The sequence below is a fragment of the Urtica dioica genome, chromosome 4 (assembly GCF_054948205.1).
Source record: "Urtica dioica subsp. dioica isolate 48M chromosome 4, U.dioica_male_clone48M_v1_H2, whole genome shotgun sequence".
NCBI classification, from domain to species: domain Eukaryota; kingdom Viridiplantae; phylum Streptophyta; class Magnoliopsida; order Rosales; family Urticaceae; genus Urtica; species Urtica dioica.
In genome coordinates this window covers 25,967,196-25,980,915 of record NC_142759.1, presented here as the reverse complement: position 1 = coordinate 25,980,915, position 13,720 = coordinate 25,967,196, and the positions used below count along the sequence as shown (strand labels likewise).

Here is a 13,720-nt window from a genome sequence, read left to right as displayed (position 1 = left end):
CGCTAGGGAAGCAACAATGCTTAGGGCTGATATGTATCAAGGGAAGTATAACAGAATAGATTGACTTCTCTCGATACGGGTTGAACCTGGAGGATCTTGATCACGAACTGACAATATCAGTGGACACTCGTCACGATGAGTAAATATAATTCTAGTATAAAGGAGAGTTCAGTCTTGGCTTACAAGGTGGAGTATTTGACCAAGATTAAACGAATCGATGGAAAAAGAGAAATGACTATTACGTCTTTTTCATCGGATTTGTTAAGCTTCTATTACTAGGTCCATAGTCCCCGATTCGGCTCTGATAAAGACGGATAAGAACTTTCGTATAATAATGTTTATCATTATTAATCTCACTTGCTGTAATTGTGATTGACAGCATTAATTCTGGAAAACGGGTATTCGCAGAATTAAATAAATATTTATGGTAGAATTGTTTATTTATTGTTTGATCAAGTAAATAAACAATTATTAATTATTTGTTTATTGTTGGACCAAGTAAATAAATGATTAATTGGGTTTTAAGCAATTGGGTCTTGCACACATGGAAAAATCGAATTGGGAATTTTGGCATAGGATTTGCGCAAATCCCCTTGGCCGTGTGCCATCAAATCCGATTTTTTCAATATTGGTATTTACCAATATTTTCTCTTTAGTTGTTTAAATAAAAGAGAGAGAATAATATAAGATATTGCCCTATATTTTCTCCTTATTTAAAGGAAAGTATTTAGGAGAATATATGAGAATATATTTAAAAGGAAATAATATATTCTCCTTTATTCTCTCACTAAATAATATATTCTCTATTTAAATAGAGAATAATATCACATAGATATTGATCTGATGGATGAGAGAAAAAGTAGGATTCACTTGTTGAGATCCAATGGCCTAGATTTAATCCACTAGTGTGAACACAATAAAAGAAAATAAAATATTCTGGAAGATTCCATGAATATCTCATTTTACTACTATAAATAGGGGTTCATGAGAAGGCAAAAATAAGCAATTTTTTTGTGAAAAATTTCGTGCATCACTAGCCTCCCTTGGCCGTGCATCTGCCTCTCCCTCCCCTCGGAAATTCGTTTCCATTGTTAGTAAAAATAAGAGAGAGATCTCGAAACACCTAGTTTCGTGATCTAGTGAGATAAAGACTGTGCCCTCTCATCTTTCTTATTCGTCTCGGAGATTACGTTTCGGAAGACTAATGTGTTATCCTCGAGTCCTTCATCAAGACGACGCAAGGAGTACGCAATTGAATTAGGAGCGTTCTGTAGCTGAACCGAAAATCAATGTAAGTACTCGTTTACTCTTATATCGGTTGTTTGACTTATATGCTCTCGTATAATTTTAATTAACGTAAATCTAGATCTTGTCATATAATCATTGAATTAATTAGCTCATGATTAGCGTAATTAATTAATTTTCCGCATTAATATTGTTATATGGGGGAATCATCCCCGACAAGTGGTATCAGAGCTAGTCGATTTACTTATATAATTGATTCGTTCATGTGATTAAATTTAATATGGTTTGAATGAATTTATATTTTGATATGAAGTTCATGCAATTCAATATATGATTATGTGAATTGTGATTTGTGGTTGATCGTAGAATTTTTTATTCTCGCTTTTCTAGATTTTTTGTACACCCGAAATTCAAAGGGTATAGGATTTTTTGTAAATCTATTGTTATTATTATTATTGTTGTAATCCGATGAGCGACGTTCTTGATCACGACGATCGACGAGAGATGGACCCACAACGAGGAGTGATGGACGGACCATCGGAGGACCACCACGACGGAAGGAAAATCCCGCCGTGAAGGCGGGACAAGAAGAACGCAAGGGACGGCCAAAAGACCGCCCCTGCCTCCGTGCTGCACCACTCGGCCGTGCAGCCCTCCTGGCGCACGGGCCGATGACTCGGGTCGAGTCCCACCGTGGTGGGTGGGCTCGAGGATAATCCGGGCTTGGGCCCGGATGCCCGGTGGACCTTAAGGCCCACCAAAATAAATGATATGGGCTGGGCCTTAAGGCCCACCAAAATTTCTTTTTTGAAGTTTTATTTAAATTATTTATATGGGCTGGGCCCAAGTAAATATTATTTAAAACATTGAAAAATAAATGATTTTGATATCGATTTGTTTTTCTAAAGGACATATGATTGGGCCTTGATTCAAATAAATTATATTTTTTTTTCGAAAAACTATGAAAAATTAAATATATTTGATAATGATTTATTTTTCCATTGAGACATATGATTGTGCTCAACCAATATCCAGGAACCAATGTGATTGGGTTCATCTCGTTTTAACTTTATAAGAGTCAATTAGGATACGATCAACACAAATCAAACCATGCTTGCTATGCTTATTTATTTAATTGCTTTGCCATGCTTGTATGCTATAACTTAGATCTTGTATCGTATGTTTATGGTTGTCATGGGCTTTCATTCATTAAAATTGTCTAATTGGATTAGGATAGTTAATTAATGAATGAGTTGAACGGATCGGAGAGCTTTGTCACGAAGCCGATAAGAGGCTAAGCTGAGAGGTACTTAAGAAGACCTAGTGTCTCACTTTCTCTACTGGGAGCTTTTCCGTGAAGGAATACTATTAGGATAATCAAGACTAGAATGTCACAAATTTCCTAATGACTAAGCTATATCGAAACTTATTGTTTTTAAGGGTAGCTTAGAATCACTCGAGCTTTTAATATGATTTAGTAAACACGAGTGTATCACCTAGATTAAAGTCAATGCTAGGAAATTAAAATACTAAAAGTATATTGAGTCTTGGGCCTCCAACATTGACACAACACTGTGAGGATGAAAGATCCCCTCGTGACCGGCGGTTTTCTAAACATGGTGGTCAGTTCCATTCGGAAGGGCTTTTCTGATTCCAATACCAAGGTTGTGTCTCTGACGATAGGTGGGAGGGTTGATCTCTGCGTGTACTAGTTACGCTAGTGCGTATGGGCTAGATTTCTTTCACTGAAATGTTGGGTTGACTCATGCATGAACCAACCGGTGGTTGCTCATGTGGCCAACGATTCCTATTAAAATGGTAGTTAGTGAGCATAGTTATGAAGGTACATGTACTGTGATTGTTCACTAATCTGCGATGGTTCTCATTTTCACTAGGTGCACTCTGTTACGTCACCAGAGTGAAACGGACTGTGACTATTAGTCGAATTACCTTGGAATATAAAAAACTGGGTCTTTTAAATCTTTAGTATTTTTCCCCGTGCTTATGCATTATGTTTTTATTTCCTAAATTTATATGATGAATGTTTTTTCTTTTCATTAGTAATTTATGTACTTGTATTTTATCAATTTCAGGATGACTTCGAATTATAATCTCTTAAAGTATATTATGGATAACAAAATGAAGTCTGGTGAATGCGCAGTTCTCTATATGAGAAACATGTCGGATTGGATGAATGTAGCCGCCTTTAGGGGCACAAAAATTGATGAGGCAACTCGGGTTGAAATCATTCTGAATTCACTCGCCGAGGAATACGCCGACTTTGTCATTTACTTTCGTGGTTTTGGCCCGGATTATAAGATGACGAAGTTTCAAAGCGAACTTCTTTCTTGGCGTGATGGTTTGATAAAGTATGCTTACCATCAGGTGCAACCGAGTTTGGCACCACAGCCTCGTCCACCTTCACCAGAAGATTTACCTTTAGAGAATATTCTCGTAATGGAAAAGCCATCACTTATAGTGATTCCTGATGATGATGACATCAGCCCTGAGTCGTGTGAAGGTAATGTACCGTTCACTCACTTACATGTATTAGAAGCATTATATGCTGGAGATTCTCTCTCGTCCTGGATAATTGATTCGGGGACAACTAATCATGTTTGTACAACCTTACAGGTGTTTGACTCGTGGGAGGAACTGAAAGGAGACGAACTACAGCTTAGAGTGGGGAACGGAGAGTCCGTCACAGCTAAAGCTTCAGGAATAGTTCGACTCCGATTTGGAAATAAATATTTGATATTAGATTCAGTTTATTTTATTCCTGGGTTCTATAGAAACCTAATTTCAGTTTCTGAATTACTTAAACAAAAATTTTCTTTATCTGTGAATGAGAAAACTCTGTGTGTTTCTTTAGATGGAAGAATAATATGTGATGCCTTATTATATAATGGTTTATATGTATTAACTCCTGAAAATAAATGCTCATTTAATGCTGAAATGTTTAAAGTAGCTAAACCCACATCTAATAAGAAAATTAAACTGTCTAGTGATGAACAAACCTATTTATGGCACTTAAGACTTGGTCATATAAATATAAAGAGGCTAGAGAGGCTTTCAAGGCTTGGGCCATTGAAACACCTTCAAGTGGGAACTCTGCCTGTTTGTGAATCCTGTATTTAAGGAAAAATGACCAAGCGATCTTTTCCTCGAAAATGATTAAGAGCCACCAAACCTCTGCAACTTGTTCACTCTGACGTCTGTGGACCAGTGAGTGAAGCTGCGAGAGGCGGTTATGAATACTTCGTCACATTTACTGACGACTATTCTAGATATGGTTTCATTTACCTAATGCAACGAAAATCTGAAACTTTTAGTAAGTTTAAAGAATTTCATGCTTGTGTTGAAATCCAATTAGGTAAGACTATTAAGACCTTTCGATCGGATCGGGGAGGCGAGTTCTTAGACACTGAGTTCACCGATTACTTGCTTGAGCATGGGATTGAGTCGCAATTATCGGCTCCTGGTAACCCTCAACAAAATGGGGTTACTGAAAGGAGAAATATAACTTTATTAGACATGGTAAGATCCATGATTAGCTACTCTTCACTTTCAACATCTTTATGGGGTTATGCATTAAAGACTGCCATGTATATCTTAAATCAAGTTCCTTCAAAATCTGTATCCGAAACACCCAAAGTACTATGGAATGGAGCACCTGAAGGATTGCGTCACTTCCGTATTTGGGGTTGTCTCGCTCATGTCTTGAAAAAGAAATCGAGCAAGCTGGAACCAAGAACAAACGTTTGTTTCTTTGTTGGTTATCCAGAAGGGACAAAATGAGGTATATTTTATGATCCTATTGATAGAAAAACATTCGTTTCAACTCATGCTACTTTTCTTGAAGATGATTATGTTAAAAGTCATAAACCTCGAAGTAAAATTATACTCGAGGAAACTGTTAGACCAACCCCGAAGACTAACGTCCAAGGGAATCCATCTCCACCTACAATTGTTGTGAGAGTGGGAGATGAAGAAGAAAACACAAACGTTGGTCCAAGTGCTATACTGCCTCGTCGTAGTGGGAGGGTCTCTAGAGAGCCCGACCGTTATCTTGGTTTTGAAGCAAACGTCATTGCCTTGGATGCGAACGACGACGACCCCGTGTCATTTAATGACGCCATGGTCGACTTGGACAAGGAAAAATGGCTAGAAGCCATGAATCTAGAGATAGAGTCTATGCACTCGAACTCATTCTGGACTCTTGTAGATGCACCCGAACAAATTAGACCGATTGGGTGCAAGTGGATCTATAAGAGGAAGAAAGGAGCTGATGGACAAGTCGAAACCTTTAAGGCTAGACTTGTGGCTAATGGTTTTACCCAAAGAGAAGGAATCGACTACGACAAAACCTTCTCTCCTGTAGCCATGTTTAAATCCATCAGAATTCTTCTGGCCATTGCCGCTCATTATGATTATGAGATTTGGCAAATGGACGTAAAGACGGCATTCTTGAATGGCTATCTGGAAGAAGAAATCTATATGGCTCAACCAGATGGATTCATAGAAAAGGGTCAAGAGCACAAGGTTTGCAAATTATTGAAGTCCATTTATGGACTCAAGCAAACGTCTAGATCCTGGAACCAAAGGTTTGATGAGGTAATCAAGACCTATGGTTTCGAACAAAACCTATCAGAGCCTTGTGTTTACAAGTACTCGAAGAAAGTAGTTGTTTTCTTAGTCCTTTATGTAGACGATATCCTCCTTATAGGAAGTGACTTTATAGTAATGTCTGACATAAAGGAGTGGCTGGCAAAGCAATTCCAAATGAAGGATTTGGGGAATGCTGCTTTTGTTCTAGGAATCCAAATCATTCGTGATAGGAAGAACAAACTACTAGCTTTGTCTCAAGGTACTTATATAGATAAGGTACTTTCTCGCTTCTCGATGCAAAATGCCCATGGGGTGTTGTTGCCAATTCGTTCAGAAAGTTCATGTCGAAAGAGCAGTGTCCTAAGACACCGCAAGAAGTGGAGGATATGAGTCGAGTTCCATATGCCTCAGCAGTTGGGAGTCTGATGTATGCCATGTTGTGTACTTGACCCGACATATGCTATGCAGTGGGAGTTGTTAGTAGATACCAGTCAAACCCTGGTCAAGAACATTGGGTAGCTGTTAAGCATATCCTAAAATATCTTAAGAGAACTAGAGACATGATGCTTGTATACACAAGTAATGACTTGGTGATACAAGGATACACTGACTCTGATTTTCAGGCAGACCGTGACATGTTAAAGTCAACGTCTGGATCAGTGTTCACTCTCAATGGAGGAGTGATTTTCTGGAGAAGCATTAAGAAATCTAGTATCACAGACTCTACTATGGAAGCTGAATATATTGCAGCTTCCGAGGCAGCCAAAGAGGCTGTTTGGCTTAAGAATTTCTTAGCCGAACTGGAGGTAGTTCCTAACATGAAGGAGCCTGTGCAACTCCACTGTGATAACACTGGAGCCATCGCAAACTCGAAGGAACCTCGCAGCTATAAGAGAGGAAAGCATATAGAGCGAAAATACCACCTTATAAGAGAAATAGTTCGAAGAGGAGACGTGGCAGTCATAAAGATCTCGACGTTGGACAACATTGCGGATTCAATGACAAAGGGACTATCTGAACATGTGTTCATGAAACACGTGGGAGGAATGGGCCTTAGATACCTGCCATATCTTCTTGTCCGGACTCGTCATCGGCTCTATGATACCACTGTAAGCAGCAATTTGTGCCTCTTTTTTGTCCCAATCGTCAATGTAGTCCGTGAAATTAAGTCTGCTTGCCCAAATATAAGCAAGAGCATGTGGACTGTTAGGAATTCTTGCCCACGAGAAGATACTTATGTAAATTCTCGTTGAAATTATTAATAAAATAAAGTTTGACATTTATTATCTATTTGAATTGAAAGCGTTATTTCTTATTTAATGAGATTTATTAAACATTCATTATTCCATAGCCTCCGTATCTAACTGAGTCACGTGATGGGCACCTGAGTTCGGGCGGTGTGCTAAAACATGGTCGATGACTAATATACGCCTGGAAAACTATATCTAAAGTCATATATGTGGAACACATAGGTGAAGGCTGATCACTATGTGGGAGCATTCTACACTTGTGGTAAGTGTACGACTTGGACAGGTCTTGGTGTAGATGTGTCGTTTAAGGACCGTTATGACACACTAACCGAGGCCACTATGATGGTCACAGTGAGACTTGATCTAAATCCTGAAGTGATCATGGACACTGGGTTATGTTACTGAGCTCTTTGACTCATTCGCTAAAAGGCTATTCATGCTAATCACAGCTTATGTCTTGGGAGTTTTCTTAGAGCATAATTCGAGTGGGAAATGATTTACAGATACGGAATCCAGACTTCCTGAAAGAAGGTTAATGTTCTCTCACCTAAGGGTTGATTCCTGAACCGATAGATTGCGCGCACTTTCGAAGTAAGTAACGTTCCAAAGAATCTTTCGCTAGGGAAGCAACAATGCTTAGGGCTGATATGTATCAAGGGAAGTATAATAGAATAGATTGACTTCTCTCGATACGGGTTGAACCTGGAGGATCTTGATCACGAACTGACAATATCAGTGGACACTCGTCACGATGAGTAAATATAATTCTAGTATAAAGGAGAGTTCAGTCTTGGCTTACAAGGTGGAGTATTTGACCAAGATTAAACGAATCGATGGAAAAAGAGAAAGGACTATTTCATCTTTTTCATCGGATTTGTTAAGCTTCTATTACTAGGTCCATAGTCCCCGATTCGGCTCTGATAAAGACGGATAAGAACTTTCGTATAATAATGTTTATCATTATTAATCTCACTTGCTGTAATTGTGATTGACAGCATTAATTCTGGAAAACGGGTATTCGCATAATTAAATAAATATTTATGGTAGAATTGTTTATTTATTGTTTGATCAAGTAAATAAAAAATTATTAATTATTTGTTTATTGTTGGACCAAGTAAATAAATGATTAATTGGGTTTTAAGCAATTGGGTCTTGCACACATGGAAAAATCGAATTGGGAATTTTGGCATAGGATTTGCGCAAATCCCCTTGGCCGTGTGCCATCAAATCCGATTTTTTCAATATTGGTATTTACCAATATTTTCTCTTTAGTTGTTTAAATAAAGGAGAGAGAATAATATAAGATATTGTCCTATATTTTCTCCTTATTTAAAGGAAAGTATTTAGGAGAATATATGAGAATATATTTAAAGGGAAATAATATATTCTCCTTTATTCTCTCACTAAATAATATATTCTCTATTTAAATAGAGAATAATATCACATAGATATTGATCTGATGGATGAGAGAAAAAGTAGGATTCACTTGTTGAGATCCAATGGCCTAGATTTAATCCACTAGTGTTAACACAATAAAAGGAAATAAAATATTCTGGAAGATTCCATGAATATCTCATTTTACTACTATAAATAGGGGTTCATGAGAAGGCAAAAATAAGCAATTTTTTTGTGAAAAATTTCGTGCATCACTAGCCTCCCTTGGCCGTGCATCTGCCTCTCCCTCCCCTCGGAAATTCGTTTCCATTCTTAGTAAAATAAGAGAGAGATCTCGAAACACCTAGTTTCGTGATCTAGTGAGATAAAGACTGTGCCCACTCATCTTTCTTATTCGTCTCGGAGATTACGTTTCGGAAGACTAAGGTGTCATCCTCGAGTCCTTCATCAAGACGACGCAAGGGGTACGCAATTGGATTAGGAGCATTCTATAGCTGAACCGAAAATCAATGTAAGTACTCGTTTACTCTTATATCGGTTGCTTGACTTATATGCTCTTGTATAATTTTGATTAACGTAAATCTAGATCTTGTCATATAATCATTGAATTAATTAGCTCATGATTAGCGTAATTAATTACTTTTCCGCATTAATATGGTTATAAGGGGGAATCATCCCCGACATGGACAAGGTATTCCACTTAGCTCAAAGCCCCTATAAGTGCATAACTTATTCCTTAAGTCATCAACAAATGACTCTGCTCCACGAAATATAACCTACAATTTTTAAGAAATTATTTTATGAAACATGTCTAGCTTTCAATGACTGGATATCAATTAAAGCAAAGTTAGGAAAATACCTGGAATTTTGCATTCCTAGCTAGAGTAGTTTGGCAGCGACTAGCTACTCGTTTGTGCTTCTCAATCAATGTTGTGATCCTCTTTCCAACTGGCTGCAACCACTTCTCAACCTCATTCCGCTTGTTTGTGAAACGACACATCATCCAAAATCGGATCTTCTCAAGTAATGTCACTATCGGTTTGTCTCTGGCAGCCATTATAGCCGAGTTGAAGCTTTCACATAAGTTATTGGCCAACATATCACATTTGACATCGACTCTGAAATGTGATTTGCTCCATTCTCTCGGGTTTTTCTTAACAAGCCAATCATATGCTTTCTCATCCTCATTCTTCAGCTCCATCATTCGTTGTGTAAACTCTGCCGGCGTAGTCGCTCTCGCACAAGACCAAAGCATGTGTTTGAGAAGAAGACCACTGTGTTGTTGCTTGAAGTTTGCGTGAAGATGTCTCACGTAGAATCTAACTTCGGCACCGGGGAACACTTCTGCTACTGCAATTTCTAGCCCCTTTTGTCTGTCGGATATCAGGGTAAACCTCTTAGGATTCTCTACCTCCAGATCTTCAAACAACAACTTCATAAACCACTCCCAAGTTGCAGTATTTTCTTTCTCAACCACTGCCCATGCCACCGGATATTGATAATTGTTTGCATCTACCCCAACAGCAGCCAATATCATTCCCTTAGAATACCTTTCAAAAAACACCCATCAAATCCTAGTATCGGCCGACAACCTTTGTTAAAACCATCTTTACATGCTTTCAAACTGATGTACACTCGCTCAAAAATTCTTTTACCACCTATGAATCTAGTTTTCAGCACAGCAGGGGTACCTGGATTTGTGGCCGTCAATTGCTTGCAATAATCGTCCAAGATCGCATATTGATCTTTGACTGACCCCTCCAATAGCTCTCTAGCTTTCTTCTTGACCCTGTAGAATGTACTCTTCGACACATTGCTGAATTTGGTCGACGAAGTCATTTCTCTGAAACTCTGGTAATCCATACTTGGATTGAGTCTGAACTGCTCTATAAAGTGCTTCGACAGCCATGGACTTGTCACGTGTTTGTTGTCGAAAACAATACCACAATCATGCTTATCCACAAGAGTATTAATCATTACTGTCCTATTGTCTGAATTCTGAACTCTTGCATAAAGCACCCACTTACAGCCCAGCCCTCGACATTTTGCTCTGAGTCTTGTTTGGTCGTTAAACACATACTCAAACTCTCTATCACCCTTTATGAATTGTTCTATCAAAACTGTCCTCAGATGGTCCATAGAAGGAAAACCCATACCTAGCTTGAACTGAAAGTTCATCGAGCTTGACCGAGGGTTGTACTCGCTCCAGCACGTCTTGTTTGATGGCTCGTCCACGTCGCTACACAAGCTCACGAGATCGCTGCCAGACATAACTCCATCAGACTCATCGTCGCCTCCCTGTACATCAGTGCAAACCTCATTCACCACAGACCACCAATGTTCAGGATTCGTCCTCGTGTTCTGCAAGTCGTCTTCATGCTCTCCTTCGTCGTTATACTCCTCCTCTTCCAGGTCGAAATATGTTGTCAATGGTGCCCACAAGAAGAGTAGTAGTGTCTATTTATGTACATTTGATGTCATATAGTCTTACGAAGACTCTTGCTTGTAATTGCTTATTCATTAATAAAGTTGAAACGTTCATTCATTCTTTCTTTGTTTGAAGCTTTATGATAAAACCTTAGTCTTTTAGTCCATAAACAAACTAAACAACTTACGAAGAGACAAATGTAGATTTGCATGAACAAACTCTTCGTAGTTTGCTTAAAACGATATATTCGCAATCTTAGGGTCAAAGGACTATTGACCTCAGTACGATTGTTAGAAGAATCTATGATGTCTGGTTATGAGGCATTGAGAGTTGGGGACTCTATAGTTCTTCTAGGTATCTTCCGAAGGTACTGAATTGACCAGTGCACTTCTAGAGACAATATAAGAACAAACCATTTAACCTCTTATGTCTCGAAGTCACTATGTATGAATTGCATCATGCTTACCTTAATCCTGAAATGAGACATGCCATTTCACACCTTAGTATTCTCATTTGAGAAAGTCAAAGTTCGGACTCACTATGTGATTCCGAACAAGGCCTATTGGTGAAGTACTAAGTTGTGAGTATGTCATGAGTAACTTTGTGAAGTTCTCATAGATATGGAATTCATGTACAAGATTGCTGAAATGCAATGTATGTCACCTCATGCTTTGTTCCTTGGAGTGTGAATAAATGAACTGGCCAGTGTCCAAATTGAGTCCTGACTCTTTTGGATGAAACAATGTGACTTGTTAGCTCCTCGTCAATACATTGTTTCTAACTTATTCACAAGCGACAAAGGAGTTGAGGAAATAACAGCTAGAAGGGTAAAATGGTAATTTAGTAAATCCCGACTAGCTGATGACATTCATGAAGGGTAAACATAGATAATATTCAGTGGATCCGCTCATCATAATTAGGTCGAATTCTTGAGTAGAAAATAAATTCATTTGAACCGAGAGATTTTCAGTGTCAGCTCTTTAGTGGAGTCAGTTGGCATTAAGCTAAACTTGGAAAAGGTTTGTGAACTTTTGAGTCCAAGTGTTTAGCTCAAGCTTTGTTCATTTGGGTCCATGAGGTCACTGTCACGAATCACATCGATAGGAATAGTTAAACCGGAAGCTAAGTCAAAACAAGAACGAAAATAGTTAAAAGGGTATTTTTGTCTTTTGAGACAAAGGATGAAATGAATGTCAATAAATTTTTTGACAAGGTCATTTGATGACAAATGAAACTTAAAACACTCAGCCATTAATAGTTTATTGGGTCTTGAGGATTAATTTCGTTTCATAGAATTTTACTTGAAAATTCTTAATGAGCTTTTCTTATGTTGTCATGAACAAATGAAGAAACATCTAGAAGCTCCTTCTAGAAGCTCAAATTTCGTCCAACCCAAGGAAAATAAGGCTGAATTTCGTTCATGCCATAGTGGGAAAGAGAGTTTATTTTGTGCATTGATGTATGAAGATACTTGCCAAAAGAAAAAGAGGAAACAAATTTCCTTAAGAAGGAAAGTGCATTTTCGGCCAACTAAGAGGAAATCAAATGAGGAAACAAATCCTAAGCCTTCATGAGGCATGTTGGACGTGCAAGGCAATAGGAAAAGAGGAAACTACCTTTTGAAGGTAATCCTCCTCCTATAAATAGGAGCCTCATTCGTCACATTTCATTCATCCAAGTTTAAGAGATTTGAGAGACTCTCTCTCTAGAACTTGGCCGAAAATCCTCTCTCTCTCTCTCTAGTTAATTTTCGATTTTGTTTTGGCACCTAGGTCCTCATTTGACCTAGAGTTTAGCTCTGCGACTTCAAGACTCATTCTTAAGTCGTAGCGTTTAAAAGTGCCCACTCACTGATTCCTTCTTTTCGAGTGATTTAGTGATAGAAACTTTCGTGGTTGCTCGAGGTGTCGAGGAAAGAAAGAGAGACGTGCTGCGAGGGGAGACGAGCGTTGCAAACTTTCCAAAAGCTTCTTCAAAGTTCAAGCTTCAAGAAAGGTTAGTAAACTCTTAGCTCATATTGGTTTTTAATTACATGTACTTGCTTCTTTGTCTAGGTTAGTAAAAACTGTTTTTACTTGAAAAGAAATTTTTTAAAATTCCGCCGCTTCCCGAAGCGTTTAATCTTTTTCTTAAACCCTAGATCAATTCCAACAAAATCATCGTCGTCATTCCCTTGTTGATGTTCAGCCATTAAAACAGATCGTGGGCGATGTGAAGAAGACGCCAAGGATGAACAAACCACAACGAAGTAGAAACCATTTTGGGTTTTTACGTTTTGGGGGTTTTTCAAATTTGGGGTACTCGAATAAGTTTTATTTTATGGGTTTTATTTTATAGGTTTTTATTTTACATCATTTTCAACTTTAAATTCATTTTAGTTCACGCTTTAATTCATTTTTCAGAGTCCACGTCGGTAGTTAACGTTTTCAGCTTAACGATGGTGCTAACACTACTACAAAACAAGGATTCTACAATGCTTAAAATCCGTTGTGGAATGATTCTACAACGCTTGTCAAGCGTTGTAGAATTCTGCATTGTAGAAGCTTCTACAACGCTTAAATATCCGTTGTAGAATCCAAGGGGCTTCTACAACGCTTAAATATCCGTTGTACAATCCAACTTTCTACAACGGATATCTAAGCATTGTGGAACCTCCTACAACGGTATAAGTCCATTGTGAAATTTCTAAATAATTAAAAACTTCCCGCCGCGGCGACATATAATTTTCGCCGCGGCGAGATTTTATACAACGGATATGATATCCGTTGTAGAATCAACTCGCCGCGGCGAATAT

At 38.3% G+C, this 13,720-nt stretch overlaps 2 protein-coding genes and 1 pseudogene across 2 annotated transcripts; 1 reads left to right on the top strand and 2 right to left on the bottom strand.

Annotated features, from left to right (window-relative positions):
• The first annotated feature begins 6,239 nt into the window (after nucleotides 1-6,239).
• Nucleotides 6,240-7,041, top strand: LOC149401394 (secreted RxLR effector protein 161 pseudogene; annotated as a pseudogene).
• A 2,304-nt stretch (nucleotides 7,042-9,345) lies between these two features.
• Nucleotides 9,346-10,035, bottom strand: LOC149401393 (uncharacterized). Its single transcript, XM_089610697.1, has one exon. The coding sequence runs from the start codon at nucleotides 10,033-10,035 to the stop codon at nucleotides 9,346-9,348; it is 690 nt and encodes a 229-aa protein (XP_089466823.1).
• LOC149401392 (uncharacterized) lies at nucleotides 10,032-10,769 on the bottom strand. Its single transcript, XM_089610696.1, has one exon. The coding sequence runs from the start codon at nucleotides 10,767-10,769 to the stop codon at nucleotides 10,032-10,034; it is 738 nt and encodes a 245-aa protein (XP_089466822.1).
• Nucleotides 10,770-13,720: the final 2,951 nt, after the last annotated feature.